Raw genomic sequence first — 22,783 nt, 5'->3', positions numbered from 1 at the left:
ATTTATTATATTTAATAAACATCATTCTGTACTTCCGTTTACCTGGTCTCATTTGCATAATATGCACATGTTAGTTATTTATAAGTAATGTAAATATGTTCAAAATTACAAAATAAAAACAGAACAAACACATAATGTGAATTGAATTATTATATTTATTGTAGGCCTATTAAGTACAGTAGGCCAAACTTTTACCAAAATTCAGTATGAAGGATGACAACATTGATATCGCAAAATATGAATTAAAAAGGGTGACAGTTAACACAGACTGACAATTGCACATCATTAATAGTTATCATTATCAATTTGGTCATTTTTCGTAAAAATCCCTGTACAGCTTTTAGATTTATCCACAACAAATTGTGTTGTTAAAATCCCTGTAGGCCTACTATAAATACAGTGATTCCTACAGCTTTTAGATTTATCCACAACAAATTGTGTTGTTAAAATCCCTGTACCATAATACAGTGATTCCTACAGCTTTTAGATTTATCCACAACAAATTGTGTTGTTGAGTGAAAAATATTATTGTCTTGGTCACAATACATTTAGATTGTCATGGTCTAATTATTACATGATTTCTTGATTTAAAATACAATTTAGCATCATTAATCATAACTACCATAGTTATTAATACAAAAAAAATAGCAACATTATTATCATCAGTATCATTATATCACCATCAAACACATATTTGCTGCCCTCATATCCCATCCCCTTATAAATTTGAATTTTCTTCATTTATCAAATTATTATTTTACATGTTTATAGCTGCAATATACACTTTGAAACAACAAGACTGTAGGGGCATCTCTAATTGCCCATCTAACTATAAAATACTGTATTAATATTTGAAAAAAAATGTAACTTCCTACCAATCAGAATATGTATGCTAATTATGTAACTTCAGATATCTAGACTGTAATCATATAAAAATAGTAAGCATGTCTGTCTGTCCATTTTCAAATAATAAGAGTAATTGGTTTTCAATATGAAATGACAAATAAATGAGTAGACAATTTGACAACTGAGTTACTGCTTCAATATGTTGACAACTGTCTACTACAGCATTGAGTAGACAATTGACAACTGAGTTACAGCTTCAATATGTTGACAACTGTCTACTACAGCATTGAGTACACAATTGACAACTGAGTTACAGCTTCAATATGTTGACAACTGTCTACTACAGCATTGAGTAGACAATTGACAACTGAGTTACAGCTTCAATATGTTGACAACTGTCTACTACAGCATTGAGTACACAATTGACAACTGAGTTACAGCTTCAATATGTTGACAACTGTCTACTACAGCATTGAGTAGACAATTGACAACTGAGTTACAGCTTCTATATGATGACAACTGTCTACTACGGCATTGAGTACACAATTGACAACTGAGTTACAGCTTCAATATGTTGACAACTGTCTACTACAACATTGAGTAGACAATTGACAACTGAGTTACAGCTTCGATATGTTGACAACTGTCTACTACGGCATTGAGTACACAATTGACAACTGAGTTACAGCTTCAATATGTTGACAACTGTCTACTACAGCATTGAGTACACAATTGACAACTGAGTTACAGCTTCAATATGTTGACAACTGTCTACTACAGCATTGAGTAGACAATTGACAACTGAGTTACAGCTTCAATATGTTGACAACTGTCTACTACAGCATTGAGTAGACAATTGACAACTGAGTTACAGCTTCAATATGTTGACAACTGTCTACTACAGCATTGAGTACACAATTGACAACTGAGTTACAGCTTCAATATGTTGACAACTGTCTACTACAGCATTGAGTAGACAATTGACAACTGAGTTACACCTTCAATATGTTGACAACTGTCTACTACAGCATTGAGTACACAATTGACAACTGAGTTACAGCTTCAATATGTTGACAACTGTCTACTACAGCATTGAGTACACAATTAACAACTGAGTTACAGCTTCAATATGTTGACAACTGTCTACTACAGCATTGAGTACACAATTGACAACTGAGTTACAGCTTCAATATGTTGACAACTGTCTACTACAGCATTGAGTACACAATTGACAACTGAGTTACAGCTTCAATATGTTGACAACTGTCTACTACAGCATTGAGTAGACAATTGACAACTGAGTTACAGCTTCTATATGATGACAAATGTCTACTACAACATTGAGTAGACAATTGACAACTGAGTTACAGCTTCGATATGTTGACAACTGTCTACTACAGCATTGAGTACACAATTGACAACTGAGTTACACCTTCAATATGTTGACAACTGTCTACTACAGCATTGAGTACACAATTGACAACTGAGTTACAGCTTCAATATGTTGACAACTGTCTACTACAGCATTGAGTACACAATTAACAACTGAGTTACAGCTTCAATATGTTTACAACTGTCTACTACAGCATGTTAAGCTTAATAAAACTAATATTATTTACATACATAATACTGGCATTGCATTACCCACTTTATTAAACTAAAAAGTCTAATTTTAATTTAAATCTTTTCATAAAATCAATAATAGAATTTGGAACGTTAAAAAAACTGAAATTTGTAAAATTCTAATGAGAGTTCTGTTTTTAAAAAGTTGATTGTATTTTACAAAAACAAATCCTTAAATCAATGTTGCAGTTTGATTTGACAAGCAAGGCTGAATTCCTTGAGCGGAAAATAATTTTGAATGGAGTGTGGATTGTGATATTGACCCTTGGATGGCCATCTTTAATTTACAGTAACACCCTCTAAACCTCTAGTCATTCATCATCGTGAAAAAACCTCCCATTTTGTTTCACATATTTTTCATTTTACATCTATCTTTGATATTCTTTATACAAGGGCTGTTTACAGTGTCTTTCCTTGTGATCTATTGTTCTTCTTGGGAAATTTTTGGATAGCGTGCTCTCTGTTCGTCTGCTGCTACGTTTGTTGACTGAGTACAACGCCCGTATTCTTAAACCGGACTTTAGTCGTAGTTCGAGCTAAAACTAGAAAAATGACGTCATTTTAATTCATAAACCGAACTTCAACTAAATCACCGACTAAATCAGGCCAACCTCGACTAAATCGAGACGGATTTTGATCGATTTTTTTAGTCCTGGAGGGGGCAGACTAAATGGTCGACTAAATGGTTTTTAAACGATGTTTATAAAAAACGTAACAGTCATTGAGTTGTTATATTGGCCAGATATTGAAGAATGAAATATCTATATTTATATTAGCTTAATTAAATATACATTGGTATAAATTATAATAATGAAAATCATCTTTATTTACAACTGTATACAAATTACATTATTTTCTTCGCGCAAGTCCGACTTGAGCTACGTCACGCCATAGCGACAATGGGAGATGCGGCAATTCACCACGCGATGGAATGTTTAGGGGGCCTAGCGCTTTCTTGTCACGCTATGAAGTGTGTGGTTCGTGGCGATCATACTTTGTTGGGGGCCTAGAAAATATAAAAGTTACCGTACCGCCATGGTTCCTAAATATATTTTAAAGATTTTATTTGTTGTTAATCAAATATACTTCACTGTTAAATTAATACTGATATTGTTCTAATAATTAACGATTAAAATTATTTTTCATGTATATAGTCCTGATGCGTAAAAAGTGTTGTAAGAAATGGAAAGTGATATCAATGCGCAAAATTTCGTCTGCTCCTAAAATACTCTCTTGTTATTGGCCAATGTATAGCCTTTGTTACCCAGACGTGTGCAACTCGACTAAAAGCTCGACTTCATTAAGTCGAACTGCAAACTTCGACTACTTCGTTTTTGAATCGAATTTGAAGTAATAGCTCGAACTACGACTTTTCCAAGTCGAACTTCGAACTACGAACTACGACTAAAGTCCGGTTTAAGAATACGGGGGAAAGACTTGGTGACTTTCTTATGTACACACCAGATACCAACAGTTACCAACAATCCAATACCAATGCCAATTCTTGCTGCTAAGCCATCATATATAATAATTAAGATGACAAAGGCTGCCAATAGAATTAACCAAAATGCAAAAACTTTCCACCGGTAATCTAAAAGAGAAAATTTGTCATAAATCCTTATCTTGTTTAAAAAATATTCTTGAGAGGTTTCAAGGTTCTTACAATTATATTAAGAGTTTTTCTTAAAATTACACAATTTCTACCTATCAATATATTTGTGTTTATTGACTTTTTATATTGACAAAAAAAAATATTTATAGGTAAAAGGTATACAAAAATAATTTTTACAAATTGAAACTACAGAAGGTTGAAAACAATGCTTGAATTTAAAAACAATTTTTGAGACTCTGAAATAGAATAGTTAAATACCTTTTAAAAACTTCAACAAACATTTCTTTCGGCTCGGTCTAGAACTAAAAATGTACACAAATTATTATTAAAATTCTAACTAACAATTATAACATTATAATTAATCTTAAATTTACTTTTTCAGACTCCTTCTACCTCTTACTATAAGATAAGTATTAATTTTTTATCAATAAATTGAATAGGCATAAATAACCATTTAAAACATTAATTTATTCTAAATCAGTGAAAAAAATCATTAGATTTCCAGTAAGTTAACATTGCTACAATTGTATCTTTGTTTACCAATTTACATGCATACGCGCAATACTTATTTATTGATTGATTATGGTATAAACAGGGAGTTCTCTGGTATAAACATACAACACCAGCAGCCAATTGGCAGTGTGTTTGTACTGAATGAAAAATGAAGTTACTGAGTGAAGTTAATACCAGAGTATACACATAATTAGGGAAAAAAAAGGTGCTGCATAGGCAAGATCATGTATAAAACAGACAAATTTCTTGTTTTCTGCATCAAAATAAAATATTTATTGTACTAGTATTTTCGACCATAGGTCATCATCAGGTATATTTTATTTTGAGGCAGAAACAAGAACTTTGTCTGTTTTATTATTAATTATACACATAATTAATTTGGTTAAAAGTACAAAGCAGAAGTATTGCTGTAAATTTATTGTTAAAACAAATAATGATAAATGTCAAATTTTTGGTGTAACTCAATAAACATTTACCCTTGATTTTGTGGCTGCTCTGGATCTGAAATAATAAGAATTAAATATTGTGAACAAAATAAACATTTGGTTATTTAAAACACAATTTTATTTTTTAAACCTCCTATTGTTAATGTCATTTTGTAGTTTTTTCCTGGCAATAAATGAATGAATGAAATTATGATGTTAGCCTAATAAGTATGAACAAAATTAAAAGCTAATACCACTTTATATTTCTGTTTATAAGGACTTTCTTTTTTTGAATAAATGTTGAAATAAAAAAAAGGATATGAAAAAGAATTTAGCTGAAATCCATTCTATAAAATCACATTTAAAGTTATTTTAACCATATTAATAACTGAACTAATATTTTATGAGACTCACCACTCTCTGGTTCAGGTTTAATTTCCTCTTCCTCTACTTGTGTTTGAAATTCATCACTAAGAGTATCTGATGAATCCAATGGAAACTGCTTTGTCACTTCTGTTCAATAAAAAAATCCAGAAAAGACAGTTATTGTTAGTATACGTTGAACAGTATATTAAAGGCCAGCGTAAGACAGAGCTTTGGATTTTTTTTTTTTTTATCTTATGTGGGTTCATCCCACTTTTATTTCCATACCACTGTTCTCTTTACATATATTTTTCACTATACACTATACATATCATTATATTTACAATGTTTGTTTAATCATCTGTTTACATATACTTATTTAAAGAGTTTTATTCATTTGTTTACATATTATCACATTGATTACATAGCTTCCTCTTTTTAAACATATTATCTGTAACACATTTTCATTAACAAGCTTATTTTTTTCTTACATAGTTGTTTTTGATTTTTTCATCTACCACATTTTCATTTAACAATGCATATTCTCTGTTATACTCATTACTTACTAAATGTTTACTGTTAACATAATATTGTTCTCATCCTTTAACATTAATATTAATATTTTTGTTCTTTAATGTTTACAAAACTTTTATTTCCAGCAGATCCTTTTTTGCATCTATAACTTCTTAAATTTTCATTTAACTTTTTTACTTTCTTCTCTTATGTGGATTCATTCCACTTTTTTTTTTTACTTATTTTCTTTAAAAAAAAAAAAAAAAAACTATTTCCATATATTATTTTGTTTATACATACATTATCATTTAACCACATTGATTACATAGTTTCCTCTTTTTATACATATTATCTATAACACATTTTCATTAACAAAGCTTATTTTTTCTTACATAGTTGTTTTTGTTTTTTTTTCATCTACATGCATATTTATTTCATACAATTATAATACGTTTATGTTTAATAAATCCATCCCATGGGTTTGTCCCATTTTATTTTTCTTTGGATTTATCTATGCAAACATATTTTCATTTAAACAGTGCATATTCTCTGTTATACTAATTACTTACTAACTTTTTACTGTTAACATTATATTTTCCTCATCCTTTAACATTGATTTTTTTTATCTTTAAATGTTTACAAAATTTATTTCCAACAGATTATCCTTTTTTGCATCTACAGTATAACCCATCAAAGTTTCATTTAACTTTTTTTTTCCTATGTGGGTTCATTCAATTATTTTTTTTTACTTATTATTTATTCTATTATTTTTTTTATACATACATTATCATTTAACAACATTTGTGTTTAATGATCCATTAAAAAAATTAGACATTTTTTTTTCTTTTTAACCATTTTATCATTTCAAAATTCCACATGCAGTAAGAATGTGCAAATTACATATATACGGTATATACCTATAATATGAAAGCTTTGATGAAAACACTTCACCACTTAAACCTAAACCTTCTTATCCTTCATCATTTTTTTATCATCAATCTATAAAAAGCTTTTCACATTTTGTCTTTTTGTTTTCAAATCATCAAGGTATACATATTTACAAAACATACACTATAGTAGCAAGAAAAAAAAAAAAAAAAACATACAGTAATAGATTCATCATTCATGGTATCTCATTTACATATTTTCTTCCTTAATCTGGTTGAGCATATACAGTATACCTGCAGATTTACATATTTCTTATCTTTTTTTCAGATTTAAACATTTGTAGGAGATTGATTTTTTTTTCTTTTTCCAATAAACTTAATATCTTTACTTTATAAATACAAAATGCTCCTAAAGTGTATAATTTATTTACGTAATTATTGTCAGTTTCAAATAAAAGTCTTTTGAAAGAAAAAACAGGAATATGTATGCTTACTGCTCTAATTATTTCGTTTATCTCTCTCCATAAACATTTTACTGTTATGCACTCTACTAACATATGTTTATCATTCTCAATAACATTGCATGTGTCACAACATGGGGAATTTACAAGCCTATGTAATCTTTCATTTGTTGGCAATATTCTGTGCAACAATTTAAAATTAAAATGTGCCAGTTTTTTTTCTTTAAGACCAGAAACTTTCTTAACCCATATTTTTGTCCATGGCATATTACCAAATATGGATTCCCACTTAACCTGTGCCGTAGGTGTAATATATTGAGCATCTATTATGAATCTATATAATTGTCTAGACGTCATATTTAAGACCTTATTGTTTGTAATAGGTATATCATTTACATTAATGTCATGTGTTGATTTTAAAATACATTTCCATTCTTTTGGAATGGCTTTCAATATACATGAATATTCACTGATCCAATTTTGTGTACATCTTAACCTTCTTTTTATCTCTATCGCAGGCTTAAACACATTATTATTTATTACATCATATATTTTTAAAAACCCTGAACTAATCCAGTTACAGTTATATAACGGCTTCTTTTTAATACATATAAACTCATTACCCCATAATGATTGATTAATAATGTCATCATAGCTTATTGGTTCCTTATTTAATCTATTATTACAAGCATTAGCTACTGCTATAGACTTAATAACTGAGAGGTAAAATGGTGGTACGGATATATTACACGAAACTTTTGATAAATTTGAGGTTAATGATTTTGGGCCTATCTTTTCTATATAAAATGTAGGTAAATATTTCCATTTGGCATCATCGTTTTCATACAGTCTCCTGTACCATTTAACTTGGAAAGATATTACCCGAGATCTGAATTCTACCATTTTTAGACCACCTTGACTGTAATTGGCACACATGGTTTTTCTTTTTATTTTCTCTTTCTTAGTTTCCCAAATTAATTTAAAAATTAATTTATCCACCTCTTTTATTACTTTTTCTGGTACTAGCAAAATGCAGGAATTGTATATAATTTTTGAGAGCGCTAATGTTTTTACAATAGTAATTCTTCCAAAAAAAGTGAGGTGTCTTTTCTCCCATGTTTTTAGGGTATTTTCTAATGCGTCTATTTTTTCTTTCCAGTTCTTTTGATAACAATATTCCTTATCTTTGGATTTTGTTTATATAATTATGTTTAAATATGTTCATCATTTTCTATTGTTGAACTTTGCAATTGACTTGACTTGTGTCACTGTTGAGTGGTGACGAAATAAAAAGTAAATTAATTTATGATCCTTAACTCACCGCTCTCTGCTTCAAGTTTTCTTTCCTGTTCCTTAATCATCACTTTCTTCATTTGTGTTTTTAATTCCTCATTAACAGTAACTGGTGAATCTGATGCTAATAGCTTTGTTAATTCTGTTCAACAAAAATAAAAAAAAGACAGTTATACATTACACATTTTAATGACAAAGCTTTTTATTTTGTATGAGTGACACACAAATAAATGACTGTTTATGTTCATCATTTTATGTTCATTTTGGAGAGTAACATAACTATACATTTTATGTTCATTTTGGAGAGTAACATAACTATACATTTTCATCTAAAATGTATACAGTTTGAATAACTCAAAATGTGCTACAGTTATATTATAATATGTCTATTAAGTTTTATTTTAAAATGTAACCACTTAGATGATTAACCTCTGGAATTAACCAGTGGATCCTACCTTGTTGACTGCCTTGGATATCAGACTGTGGTAATGCAGAGGTCACTGAACCATCTTGCACATCTGTGAAAAAAGTAGGGTTTTTTTGGAATCTTGTGAAATAATACAATTTTGCATGTTTTATCCAAGTAAGTATAATCAATTATTTCTTATTTTACTGCCATTGTCATTAGTATTATTTTAATAACATGGGGATTTAAATTGTGACAGATGGCAATAACTTATTTATCATTTAATATACACAAACATTTACATTTATTTCAGTGAATTTGTTTTTAAAACAGATAATTTAATAATATGAATTTTTCATATTTTCAAATTTTCCCTCCACCATTTTCAATGTATGAGTGTAATTTTTGTAGACCTGCAGCTCTAGTTTTCAAAATTGTCTTAGCTCAGACCCAACCATAGAGTTTCCGGGGACCTAACAGCTCTAATTTTCAAAATTTTCTTAGCTCACCCCCAACAATGGTAATTTTGTATCATATCAATGTATAAGTGCAATTTCCGGAGACCTAGCAGCTTCATTTTTCTAAATTTCTTATAGATTACCCCCAGGGGAGGGGTCAGCCAGCCAAAGGTGGGGGGGGGGGGGGGGTTGTTGTTGTTAGTTAGTCCAGTATTTACAATTTTCAAACACAATTTTCAGTTACATTTTCTATATCTATAATCAGTTTTCCAAATTACAAAATTCCAAATTCTTCATCAACATATTTTTGTGTTTATGACATTATCCTATATTAGTAAAGCAATGTCTTTATTATCACTATCTTGTCATATTCATCAGTCTCATTCTTCCCACTATTACATAATCAGTTAATAAATAAAATAATCAATACATTATCAACTTGTATAGTATATAAACAATGAAATTAAATCATGTAAAATTTTAAAACAAATGAAAGATATGAATAGTTACATTACAATTAACTTTGGAATAGTTTGTAAGAATATTAAATACCATTACCAAGTAGTGTGTTGCTTGCTATTCCACCAAGACGTTCTGCAAACCTCTGTATTTTGTCAAAATCATCTACTAATTGTTTATCATTCTCCAGATAGAGAACTGCATCCCATACATTGGAGACGTTATATTTTGTCAAGTCATAGTAAGCAGTAACATTACGTAATGCATCTGGGTCAACTTGTTTCAGGGCCTTGAACAGTCGCTTTCTGTAAGACGACAACTTGGTTCTATCAGTATGTCTATCCTGAATGTTGTTGTCTCTCATATACTTTGATACAAGATCTTTGGCCTGTTGGATTTCAGATGTATTTGTAATCTCTAACAGCAAGTTAACATTGGTTGGTGAGATGAAACCTTTGTCTTCAAGTGTATTGAGTAAGTCATGTCCATTGCAATGTGGATTTGTAAGGTCCCCGACATCCAATTGATCAAATAGTAGGAACCTCAGCCAATGGTATCTTTCACCATCAAAGTACCCACTGAGACCACCTTTTAGGTCTCGGAAACTGTCCAAAGTTTCAGAATCTGCCATTGTATTTCCTGCAAATGAAAAATTAATGAAATATTGAAAAGCTTTATTTGTCCATTATCATAATAAAATAACAATTTAAGAAATTCTTCTTAAAGATTGGCAAATATTAGTACGATAAAAAACCGATATATATATAAAATATAAACAAAAAATTAAAATATAGAACACACACATTATTGCACAAAATCTTTAAAAAGCGATTAAAAGTTAAAATATGATAAAATGCATATGGACAATTTGGTCTCATTATCCAGATATAATAAATGACCGCTTCTTCTATATCTCACTTGTCTGCTTAATTCTTAAATAATAATGACTTTACATGTTTTTTTTTTTCTTAGCAAAACGCTTCTTTGTGCCTTTTGCTTGCTTTTATGTGTAATTTTTAAATTGTTTAATATTTATAATATTAATTTGAAAAAAAATATGTGAAATTTATAATTTGTAAAAATTTGGCCTTTGTAACAAATCCCCAATTCAGCTTTTTTGGCTGCTATGGATTTTTATTTGTTTTGTATGTTTTATGGTTAAGGATTAAAATAAAATAAAGATACCAAGAGATGTTTCCCCCAATTCTAATCAAAACCAGTTTGAGATGTTGTAAATATTAAATTTGTTTTTATTTTCTCTCTCTCTCTACTTATTTACCAACATATTTCAATCAATTACCTTGATCCGTTTTTCTTCCTCTCCTTTCTTTTGGCCAACTTTCGTCTGCAAATAAAATAAAAAATATTTATCCACTTTACAAGATGTCACAGCTATTATCAATAATGGTTCTGCTAGTACTACTACTGGTAAGAGGATTGAAGATATCACAGCTAATAGCCGCTTGTTGTAACAATGTATAGATTATCAATAATGATCAGGGCCGTAGCCAGGATCTGTCAAGGGGGGGTTCGGACACTAAATATTTGGGTCAAACCCCCCCCCCCCTCCCCCAGCCTGATGCGAAGCGAATTTTGTTAAATGACACCCCTAGATGGCCGGGAAAGACACTCTCGTGCAGCATGCTATATAACCAATGAGCAAAAAGATCGTACTTTTTTCCTCCTCCTCAAACACGTCGATAATTTAAATGACGATAACTATTTGTTGCCGTATGTTAGATGCGCGTGCTCTGTGCGGAACCGCCGATTGTTTGATCATTCACTCCGTATTTTGTTTTGCGTTCAAGTTCAATGCGAACGTATATCTAGGAGCAGCCCCGAAAAAAGCACACTGGGCGAAGGCAAATGCTATTTGCTAGCTCTATCTATAATATTTATTTACAGAAATTTGTTGAGGAATATAAATATGTAAATAGGTGATATTGATACATTTTAGTACGTATCGGCTGGTGGTCTAGAAAAAAATAAAAATAATCGGATGCCATAATGTGAACTACAGTACTTGATACCATAGATATTATAGTGTAAAATATTAATATTCACTATAATCCTCTATGATACATTATACTTCATAGTCACACATAAATACTGATGTACGTCGGAAGGCTATATACTTTATGCATGCTGCCTGACTGCCAGTGATCTAAACAATTATAGGTACGCAGTTTGTCTGGCGGTGTCCTTTGTACGAATCGTTCGTGCGCCAGCTCGCTATGAGACGCGTCAATATCATGTTACATGCAGGGACCAAACATTTATTTTTTAGGTTAAAATCGGCAATTCATTTGCAGCTTTTAGAAATTTACAGACACGTATCACTAGTTGACGCTCATACAGAGAAGAAGGTTCACGAACAAGTTTACGAATTTTTCAATTTACAAACAACTTTTTGTACTGTGGGGCACGTATTTGGAGGATTTTTGGAGATGAGGGTGAGGTATTGGGCATGTCGGGGATGGGGGTTCGCAGTTGGTTAAGGGGGTTCGCTGTAAAGGGGGGTTCGCCTGAACCATAAAACCCCCCCTGGCTACGGGCCTGATGATTCTGATAGTACTATACTACTGGTAAGAGGATTGAAGATATCACAGCTAATAGCAGCATGTTGTAACAATGTATAGATTATCAATAATGATTCTGATAGTACTGCTACTGGTAAGAGGAATGAAGATATCACAGCTATTAGCAGCATGTTATTTATTTATTTATTTTATTTTATGTCTTTAGGCAATGTGGCCAAGGATTACCAATAGTGAATTAATCACTGTCCTATAGGATAGGTGGTAATCCCCCTGATACAGGGGCTATTGTGTGAACCAGTTCACCGGGGTAACCCCCTACTCTTTTTCGAATAATGAACTGGGTTTCTTTAAAGTACACACAGGTTATAACTGTGTACACTGGACCTACGGTTTATAGTCCTTATCCGAGAAGACTTGTTCCACCACCAGAACTAGGAGCGAGTCGGCCTCGAACCCTTGCCGATGTTGTTGATCAATATCCCTCTGCGTATAATGTCATAGACCACATTTGTTACATAATAATAAAGATAAAAGTTACTTTTTATCTAGATTTCATTATAAATCATGTGTATCATGTGTATAATCTATACACTAAGAAATAAAATTGAACAAACAATACGGATATAAAAAAAAATCTTATTTCGTTTCGTCCCCAAGGTGAAACTCGATCTCGGTACCTTGAATGCCATAGACACGAGCACAGACCACCGAGCCATGCAACTGACTAAAAGTGTATTTACGGAAGAAAGTTAATGTTTAGTTTGTTATTTCGGCCCAAGAAAATGTCATAATTTGTTTGATTGTCAAAATTAATTTTTGAAAATTTAATATGCAATTAGTGATGACTTAAAGGGGGATTCTGGGTTTAAAATTGCTTTTAAATATCGTTTATTTATTAAATAAAAAATATTATAACAATATAGACATGTCAGAATGAAGAAATAATAACGAGAAATTAAAAAAATAAAATTTCATATACATTTTAGGGTAAATTCATGGAAAGTCTGTTTTTCAGCAGCTTAGGGAAGCTCATTAATATTCATGAGATATTCACAAAATCGCGTCATCAGTGGATTCCAAACTCGCGACGTCATGTACGTTGCGTTTGTCAACTAAATCTCTCTCTCCTGTCAAACGACGACCACCCGATCATTGTGAAATACATTTTTTGTAGATTTTCTAAGCTATGCCTAAAGTGCAATAATAACAGTAGTAGCATAACTATTTATTTGACATTTAATGAAATACAAAACTTAGTACAGATTACGGAGTCATAAATTATATACTATTTTTATACCTTGAATAGTACAGATCGTATTATCGGCTTCACGTACTAGGCTAGGCCTAGCCTAAATCATTTTGTTTCATGGGTGAGAGCCATTCTGACTAGGGATTAAAACGCTAAAACATTGGGGCCCATCATGGGCCTAGCTAGCCTACTACTAAACGATTGGCCCACTACTAAACGATTGGCCCATAAATAACAAATCTCAGTGGATTCCAAACCCATCCTATCAACCAAACTCCTAAACAATCTAAACCTAAAACATTCTACAAAATCGGCTGTAAATATCGCCGTCCGCACGTATGGTTTCCCGATCGTCTAAGTAGGCCTAAAATAGGCCTAGTTTACTCTCCAAAAAAGCGGATACTACTGCATCAAGCAAGTAGACCAGGTAGTAGGAAGGAGACCTAGCCGATCCGGCCCAGTTAAAAATTGAGCTAGCTAGTGTAGTAGACCCTATGCGAATTGATACTACCAGGCCTTTTACTAGGCTACACTTCTTAAAATTAGCAATACTTATGTTTACAAATATTCCAACTCTCTCATTCGAGCTATATTATCTATACCATTTCGGTAGGTCGAGTCGACCTTCAATCAAATACTGTACATCGTTCATGTTGTAATTATAGACGGGGTATACTCGACCCGACCAGTTTGGTATTGTATACTGTATCTGCTTATCACGTGACGCTGCCAGGCGGGCAAGTGGTATAGGGTAGAGCACGTGTATCGATCGTCGTCTCGCTCTCTCCTCCTCGCTCAGCAGGAATGTATACGTTACGCTTCATTGATTTTGAAGGCCCTCCCTAAGTCAGTGCGAAAATCGGCAAACGTAAAGTGCAAACATATCTAATTTTTCACTGTTTTGATGAATTTTCATAGAACATTGACTTTATAAATGGAAAGACCGACTAAAATTACATCAGATAAGTATAATTTTACAAAAGTAATTGATATGGTTAATGATAACGGGTCGTCGGAAGATTGACCATTTCACGAATTTCCTATTCTGGTAACACAGTGTCATATCGCCGTAGCTGCACTTGTAATCTGGCCTTATTTCACAGCCTTCGTTCTGCTTCACTGGGCGCTTATATAAATTGAAACTTTTACCGTTCAAGAGACAAACAAATATATTTTACATTTTTTACTATTCATTTTAAACCCGGAACCCCCCTTTAATTTCATAATAAATCATACATATGATACATACACTTTAAGAAAATGAAATGCAAAATGGGTGTTCCCGAGCATTCAAACGACCTATATTAATTATAAAACTTGGCATATTTTCACCATTTTGTTAACTTACACGTGCCTAGCCTGTCCTTTTTGAGGTGCTTGTATTACGCAATTTTGAGTTGAATAAAATATGATGAAATTATTAAAATAAAGGCTTGTGAAAAATCTGCGCACTAATGGCAATTTTTTAAACGCTTAAAATTGCCTGAAACGTACTCCAATTTCATCCAAAATCAATTTTGAAAATGTTAAGCGCTATATGCGTTACGTAATTGTATTGCCATATGATGAAATATGAGTTAGGTGAAATGCTGCTGTTAACTGTGATATATTAATTCCTCTTAGTACTAGTACTAACTCATATTTAGGTTTTTCCCCACATTTTATCGGTTTACATAAATTTTATTATTTACCTCCGCCAAGGAGGTATATGTAGTCAATCGCGTGTGTGTTTGTTTGTTTGTTTGTTAGCAGGAACTCAAAAAGTAATTACAAGATCTTTCCCAAAATCTTTCCATTAAATTTTGGAGGCAATCTGGACCACGGTCCCAATTCTGGACAACTTTTTAGAATTATTTTCAGACCTGCTAGTGTTAAAAGAATTTTCAAAAGCCAGCGAACAGTCTTAAAGTATTGAGTAAACTGAAATTGCATTTTCTCGAGAACTACTTGTCCAAAAAACTTCATTTTTGTACAAGAGGCAACAGTTATAATATGTGATTTGTAATTTTAAAACATAATTAGATTTAATGTACAAGTTTGTTGATGATTATTTTCAAATTCACCCGTTTGTTTTTGGCGTTGCTGTTCTATTGTTAGTCAACTGAAACTATTGTTAGTTGAAAGGCTGATTACATAACCATTACACCAAATGGTTGTAGTAGTAAATATTTCAGTGAAATAAAATCGAACTTGTCTGTCTCTGTTTTTATTCTTACCTCCAAATAGCCGTTTGTAACGTGTAACATCCATACTCATATACGTGCCAGTTTTGGAGCATGGCAACTTCTCGTCCTGGAAATCACCAAGATTTTGAATGTGTTTCTTTTCTGATGTATCACTACATATATCACAAAGTATGCATCTCTCGAATTGAATCCCTCTTCTACCACCATCTTTAGTAGGTGCAAATGACTTCTGGATCGTTAACAAAACCTAAAGATATAAAGGTTAATATTCAAAAACATGCAATTAACACTTAAACAATGTAGCACACATTTTTAAAATGTTCGCTAAACATTTACAATACAAAATAGTTATAAAGGAAAAAGTAAAACAATAATAATTGAAATAAATTCCTAAAATACAAATATAAGGTGAATTATCACTACTATCGACATTTTACATATTTTGTCAAAATGTAACAAAATCTTGTCACCATACAATAAACCTCATTATTGTTTATAAAGTTTTAATTGCAGGCATTGAGGCCAAGATTCATGACCATATAAAAATTTCATTTCAGTGAATATCACTTATAAACTAGCTTTGATAACTGTACTTTAAGTTGTTTGTATTTTAAATTTATATAATATTAAGATTATATCATTTATTTGTTTAAGATGTAATGTTTTTATAAATCAATTGTCAATAATCAATTTAATATTCAATTAATAATGTATATCAATAAAAATTACAAATTATATTACACATCAAGTAAACTACACAAACAGGATTTTAAATATTTAAGTTATTTTAAACTATGTCATAATTACAAAAAAATCAAATCAACAAAAATATCTATAAAAAATCTTATAGTTTTAAAAACTGATATATCAAATAACATACCTCTTTACATGCTTCAGAAGAGGGTTCTTCATTACTTGCTTCATTAGGAACATTTGTTCTTTTAATAGTCACCTGAAAAAAGAAGAAAAGTAATGTTTTGGTATCTGAATTTAAGTTTATGTTTAGATTAAATGACTAAATCACAAGAAATTATATGATACAGTACCTTTAACAAGAACTTTCTTTCATCCTCCTCGTCCGTAGTCACAAATTTGACAAGAGATAAGGTCACATGATGATCTTGGTCGAAGTAAAGTTCAGCATGATTATACAAGAGTATTGGGTCATCGCCTTTCTTTTGAAATTTGTTGAGGAAATCAATAATCATATATGGAAACAATACATCTGGCAGATATCCCTTAAAGTCGTAATAGATACTGATAGCTGGAAATTCATCAGGCATTGGTTTCCCTTCAGTTGATGTCTTGAAAGCAAGGCGTAGTGGCACAAAGAATGATCGCTTTCCAACACATTCCTGAAATTGTTGATTTGTAAAATGCCATTTAAATTTCTTTTAATAAGAAAACGAAAATCATTTCCTGTACATGTTAAAAACATCTTCAGCAGAAAGTTTAACCAAAATATGTCATAACTCTACAAATATATCCCAAAAAAATAATTTTTTACACAATCTTGCATACAAAATATAACATGTTAAAAAAGATAACTGAATAAAACCTACTGTAGATGTACTTGCCAAATCTTGGTTGTTGGTCGTCGTCTTTTCACAAATGAAACCTAATTGAATCATCAGTGCCACAAGGAACTCAAAATTCTTTCCTTCGTCAACTTTACGCTCTTTCCATAATTTTCGCAACAACTTTTCTTCCAGTATGCCCTTGTCAAGTCTCCTAAATGCAGGCTTCTATACCAAAAAAAAGAATTCTTAAGTACTATGATCAAAAATAATGTTTTCACAAGGAACTGCACCGAACTTGCATAGGAGTGACACCACAAACACATCTATATATAAATTTACGTAAGAGCAAAAATCGGTAAATCAAGCGTTATTTCTAGAATGTTTACTCGATGGTATATAAAGTTGGTTCGTACTTTCGGTACTGATTTTAACCACCTGATGTAACTCTGTTGACTAATTAAATTGAGTTTGATAATTAGTTATTAAATTAAAACGAATTTAGGTTCAACGATTTGCCCCAAATAGGGGTGTTTTCTGATCGTGGTATACACTGTCTAATGATGATGTCAAATTGAAAAATACCCGCATACAATAATACGAGGACACTTCGCATTTTCCTATCTCCTCCTACGATAATTGTTTTTAATAGCTGAAAACCGGTTGAACAGTTCGAGTACAGCATCATAATGTTGAAGACAGGCCGATTTTCCTTAAAAAATGCTATTTTGATACATTTAATATACGTTTATACAAATGTATTGATTTGCAATGAATGGAACATTCCAATCTCTGTTCCACAAGTGTCTATTCCCTCAGGCGTCGTAAAGGCAAGTACTGTATACTCATAACAGAAATTCGATCATTTTGTTTTCAATCTGTGCTGGTTGGATATAGATTTTTTTTAACGGATAATGAGCTAGCGTTTTCAGTCGCCGTATATTATGTACAAATCTTTATTATTGCAGTTAAACCACCCCGGGAACCACCCTCCACATCATCACCCTTCCCTCACTGGCATGAGTAGCGTTGTAAAGCCAGTAGAGGATAGGCCTACGGTGGTACCGTCGAAGGATCAACGACAACTTTGGTGGGTAGGGTATAGGAACCAACTTAAGTATGAATTGGCTCTAGAAACAATTGAAAACCATTAGGCCTACTAATTAAGTTGAGTTAGATAATTTAATATTTATTAACGATTAAATCGAATTTATGATTTGCCCCGAATAGAGGTGGTTTTCACAAATTGTTTAACATTATATAAACATATATACGTCGTAGTGTATCGTTACATGTACTGTACTATTTCAATCGACTAGGACGGTGATAGTTTCAACAAAGTATTACATCGCAATGTTTTACCGTGTTTAGTGGTATATTATTTGTAAAACATGAAAACAATTAATATTTCGCTACTAAATGGATAAAGAATATATTTAAAAATTGTTCCTCTTTGCACCCATCCTCTTCCCCATCCCTCAACCATAATGTTACATACAAAACACAAATTAAGTTTGTTTAAATTTGACTTAAACAATTGGTCTCATTTTGTGACAAGTTTCTCTTTCGGAAGTAATTCCCAGGGTGCTAATTTTAGTTGAGTACATAAATCACAGTGTCTATTTATTCGTTCCTGTAAACGACATGTATTATTGTCCTGCATTATTGTACATTTGAAATCGCCAGTGCCTGAAATTATTATGTATTCGAGAACCATCTGTGGGCACGACCTAGATGGTACGCGAGCGTACCATCTAGTATTTACAATTTGAAATATTACATGGGCCTACTGTACTTACTGGAAACTTTGGTGGAATGACTGTTACAAAAGCAGTAACAATTTCAACCAGCTGCATCGGATCTAACACTGCTTTATCTCTTAATAATTTGTTGTCAGGCATGTAAACAATTTCACCAAGATCATACAGGAAGTTAAGCAGTACCGATTGTTCTTTTTCAATACCATTCTTAGTTGCCAGCATTTTGAGCTAGAAATAATGGTTATAATATTAGATTTTTTTTAAATAGTTAAATAGGAAATGATATTCCGTTTTTATAACATGGTAGATTTACAGTTATTACCAACGTTAATTTTGTATTTGAACTGTTACATAATGGAGGTATACCTCCATGGTTACATGAACAACACTTTTTGGTATTTCAGTGTAGAGAATATAGAACAAGATGTTAAACCGTTTTCTTATGCAAGTCTTCATTCCTAAATTGTTTCTATATCCATTCAAATTAGACTGTCTTTACAGAAATCTAATCAGTACTATACCATATTTCAATATGAAAGATTAATATTACAGCTTACCATGTGGCAATGTTTGTTTCTCATGTCTATTTTATTGTTGTACTTTTGAGACGAATGTATAGAAAACTCTGATTTTAACATCTGAGTTTTCTAGTTTCATTCTGCTATGAGACTACTAAATACCAATCCATTATTAATCAGAGTATTGGTTATTTGAAATATTATTACTTTATAATCAGATAAAAATTATTAAATTAATAACATTTTGCAAATCCTAACTTATAACATTAATACTGCAATGAAATGTTTATAAAAAGGTATAATGTATTTTTATAATCCCTCCGATTAATAATGGATCGGTTCATTTCAGTGGTCAGAACGAGTTTTCTATACATTTGGGTGTAGAGTTCCTCTGATTAATACACTGTGGCAGAACATGGAACTATTAATTCAGTTCTAATGCTCAAAGTAAGATTATTAATGTGGTTAAAAAAAAGTTTACCTCTTCTAAAGGACACAAAGAAAAATGTTTTTCCCTCCTGAGGTCTTGAAGGTCACATCGAAAACGCATCCACTTTAAAGGAACATCTTTTTCTAAAGTGGCCATAAACTTTTCAATAACCTCTTTGAGATCACTAAAGCTTTTATCTGTTGTTTCTCGGCTGTTTTCAATGGCAAAATATTTATATATATGTTCTTCATACAGTTTTCCTCTAAGCACATCTTGAACCTTCTCAAAAATGATATTTGCCTGGTTGCAAAAAGTTTATAAAATGTAATATACATATATATTTATTTAAAATAATATTTAAATTTTTTTTATTATTATATACCTATATAAAGTTGGTTAATAAAGTATCTTCATATTTTTAGAGCAGTAATATGTCTTTTAGGTTATTTTTTAAGATAGCTATAGAAATAGATTACCTCATCATTTTGTTCTTTTTCAGTCTTACCAAGCTTACCCTTATGTGTACCCACAATAAGGATAGTTGGTTTGTTAACTTCATTCTCCTCATCTTCTTTCACAATACGACTATGAGAATAAACTGACAGGATGTAAGATAATATGAACTGGAGATTGGTCCAATGATGTTTACACTTTTGCTATAAAAAAGAAAGACTAGTTTAAAAAACATTTTATCTTTGTTCTAGTAAAATGAAATGAAGAAGTAAATGATTTCTAACCACAATTAAAATGGTTAGGTTTCAATTATGTAAATTTATGCAGCTCATTTGGAAGGTATGAAATAAAACTCATTGTAATGCATAAAATATATAGCAAAATACTTACTCCATTGGAATCAATATAAACAGCAGGATCATTGAGGTCTACACTTAGGTCGAACACTACAATATAAAGTGCTTGTAATGTCATGAACATCTGCAAAAACACAATTTGTTTTTATTCAAATATTTGATTAATATGCTTTAAGCAAAGATTGTATAGCACCGCTACGCGGCGCAAGATAGGTGACTGCGCGAATATCATTTTATTCTGTAGGTTGTCTTTTGATAAACTGCGTTTATACATTTACTATTGATACTCTTTTTTATTAAAGCATTTTTCTAGTACAAATTCATATAAAACTGTTAAAATCAGTTATGATTGAAAACAAAATACTTTTTTATTGACGTAGGCAAAATTTGTAATAACAATTTATATAAAGCAGTACCATGGAAAGATGTTTGCGATTACTGAATGCACAAATTAAACCTTGGTCATACCATTATGTTAGTATATACAGAGACAATTCCTTTTAACTGTGTATAGTATTTAAACAATGTCAATATAATATTAACTTCAAGGCAAATACATATATTATAACTTACGCGATGTATACCATGGTATATTAATTGACCTCCATGATCCCAGATGTTAAATGTTTCTTCCAAGGGGTCCTCCTTTTTTTCCTCAAGTTTCTTGATTACATCTTTATCTAATTGCTGATCTGTATCAAATGTAACAGCTTTAGTAGCTGTATAAGAACCTGTAGTGGAAACAAGTGTTTTGGTCACTCTCAACACATGTAAACAAGCATCATTATTTTAATCATTGTAAAAGTGATTAACATATTGTTATAGTTGTTCTGATTATCATCATTGTTTTAATTGTCATTATCATCATTGCAGTCTTCATTATCATTGTTACACTGAATCATCATCATTGTTATCATCATTATAGTTTTAGTTGACACTGTCAGAGTAGAGGTAGAAAAGTATGATTGTCACCATAATTGTTACACAGGTTAAAGGTTGCCTTACCTCCACCTCTGATCACATAAATTTAATAATTTTATAGGAAAATTAAAAGTTACTTTAAATTGGAAAATCTAATTAATAATCTATTTATTTCAAATAACTACAGCACAAACTTAATATCACAGAAATTGCAAATTAGCAACAAAATGTAATGTATATGTATTATGTAATATGTAATAATAATAATTAGAATTTAATGGAAAGTTACATACTATCATTTTTGTAATCATTGTTGTCGTTATTTTTGTAATCATCATTGTTGTCATCATTATTGTAGTCAACAACAATACCATCATCATCCTCGACATCATCTGTAGGTGGTTTCATGTCAATCTGATAAATAACACAAAAAATGGATATAAATATGAAACAAATGTTTATTCAAGTTAAATACAGTTTTGTTTACAATTTAATATAAGAGAAAACTAATATTATTTACCCTCAAACAAAAAAACCAAGTTATTTGTTAGAGTAAATTTTAAAAGGATTGAAGCAACAACAAAAAAATGAAATAGCTGCTCATAATGCCTCATTGATTCATTTAGAAAGAAAGCCTAAGTGACTGGTTTGCAATAGTTAGTCCTGTAGGTGCTACTTTATTTATTTTATGTTTTCATTACACTATTACTGACATTATGCTTACAGTTTTCTTTTCTCTTAGTTTGTCAGTGACCATTTTTGTATACTGTTTTGAAGGATTACCTGTAGAGAAATTATTAATTAATTAAAATTACAATTACAATACATCAACAAACAATAGCTAGTAACCGACCGAACACATCCAGGCAAGAATGTCCTTCTAAAAACCTTTTTACCCGAGTCAATATCATTCCGAGAACCATCGTCTACACTTCCTAGAGGGGGAGCGAGCGAAGCGAGGTCACCCTCTAGAAATTAGAATTTAAGGAAAAGT

At 31.2% G+C, this 22,783-nt stretch overlaps 1 protein-coding gene across 1 annotated transcript in view; it reads right to left on the bottom strand.

Annotated features, from left to right (window-relative positions):
• The window catches only part of LOC140047620 (uncharacterized), a 46,404-nt gene extending 23,843 nt beyond the window's left edge, over positions 1-22,561 (bottom strand). The window contains exons 1-19 of the mRNA XM_072092657.1: positions 22,514-22,561; positions 22,083-22,203; positions 21,442-21,599; positions 20,903-20,992; positions 20,536-20,715; positions 20,111-20,359; positions 19,151-19,339; positions 17,397-17,579; positions 16,881-17,189; positions 16,715-16,786; positions 15,865-16,081; positions 11,160-11,204; positions 9,959-10,498; positions 8,992-9,054; positions 8,565-8,678; positions 5,434-5,532; positions 5,071-5,095; positions 4,340-4,383; positions 3,938-4,060 (exon numbers count right to left, since the gene is read on the bottom strand). Of these exons, the coding sequence (XP_071948758.1) occupies positions 3,938-4,060; positions 4,340-4,383; positions 5,071-5,095; positions 5,434-5,532; positions 8,565-8,678; positions 8,992-9,054; positions 9,959-10,498; positions 11,160-11,204; positions 15,865-16,081; positions 16,715-16,786; positions 16,881-17,189; positions 17,397-17,579; positions 19,151-19,339; positions 20,111-20,359; positions 20,536-20,715; positions 20,903-20,992; positions 21,442-21,599; positions 22,083-22,203; positions 22,514-22,546 (2,854 nt within the window). The 5' untranslated portion in view covers positions 22,547-22,561. The remainder of the gene's footprint in view (positions 1-3,937; positions 4,061-4,339; positions 4,384-5,070; positions 5,096-5,433; positions 5,533-8,564; positions 8,679-8,991; positions 9,055-9,958; positions 10,499-11,159; positions 11,205-15,864; positions 16,082-16,714; positions 16,787-16,880; positions 17,190-17,396; positions 17,580-19,150; positions 19,340-20,110; positions 20,360-20,535; positions 20,716-20,902; positions 20,993-21,441; positions 21,600-22,082; positions 22,204-22,513) is intronic.
• Positions 22,562-22,783: the final 222 nt, after the last annotated feature.

The sequence above is a fragment of the Antedon mediterranea genome, chromosome 4, assembly GCF_964355755.1.
Source record: "Antedon mediterranea chromosome 4, ecAntMedi1.1, whole genome shotgun sequence".
Lineage (NCBI taxonomy): Eukaryota > Metazoa > Echinodermata > Crinoidea > Comatulida > Antedonidae > Antedon > Antedon mediterranea.
This window is presented reverse-complemented; position numbering and strand designations above follow the sequence as displayed.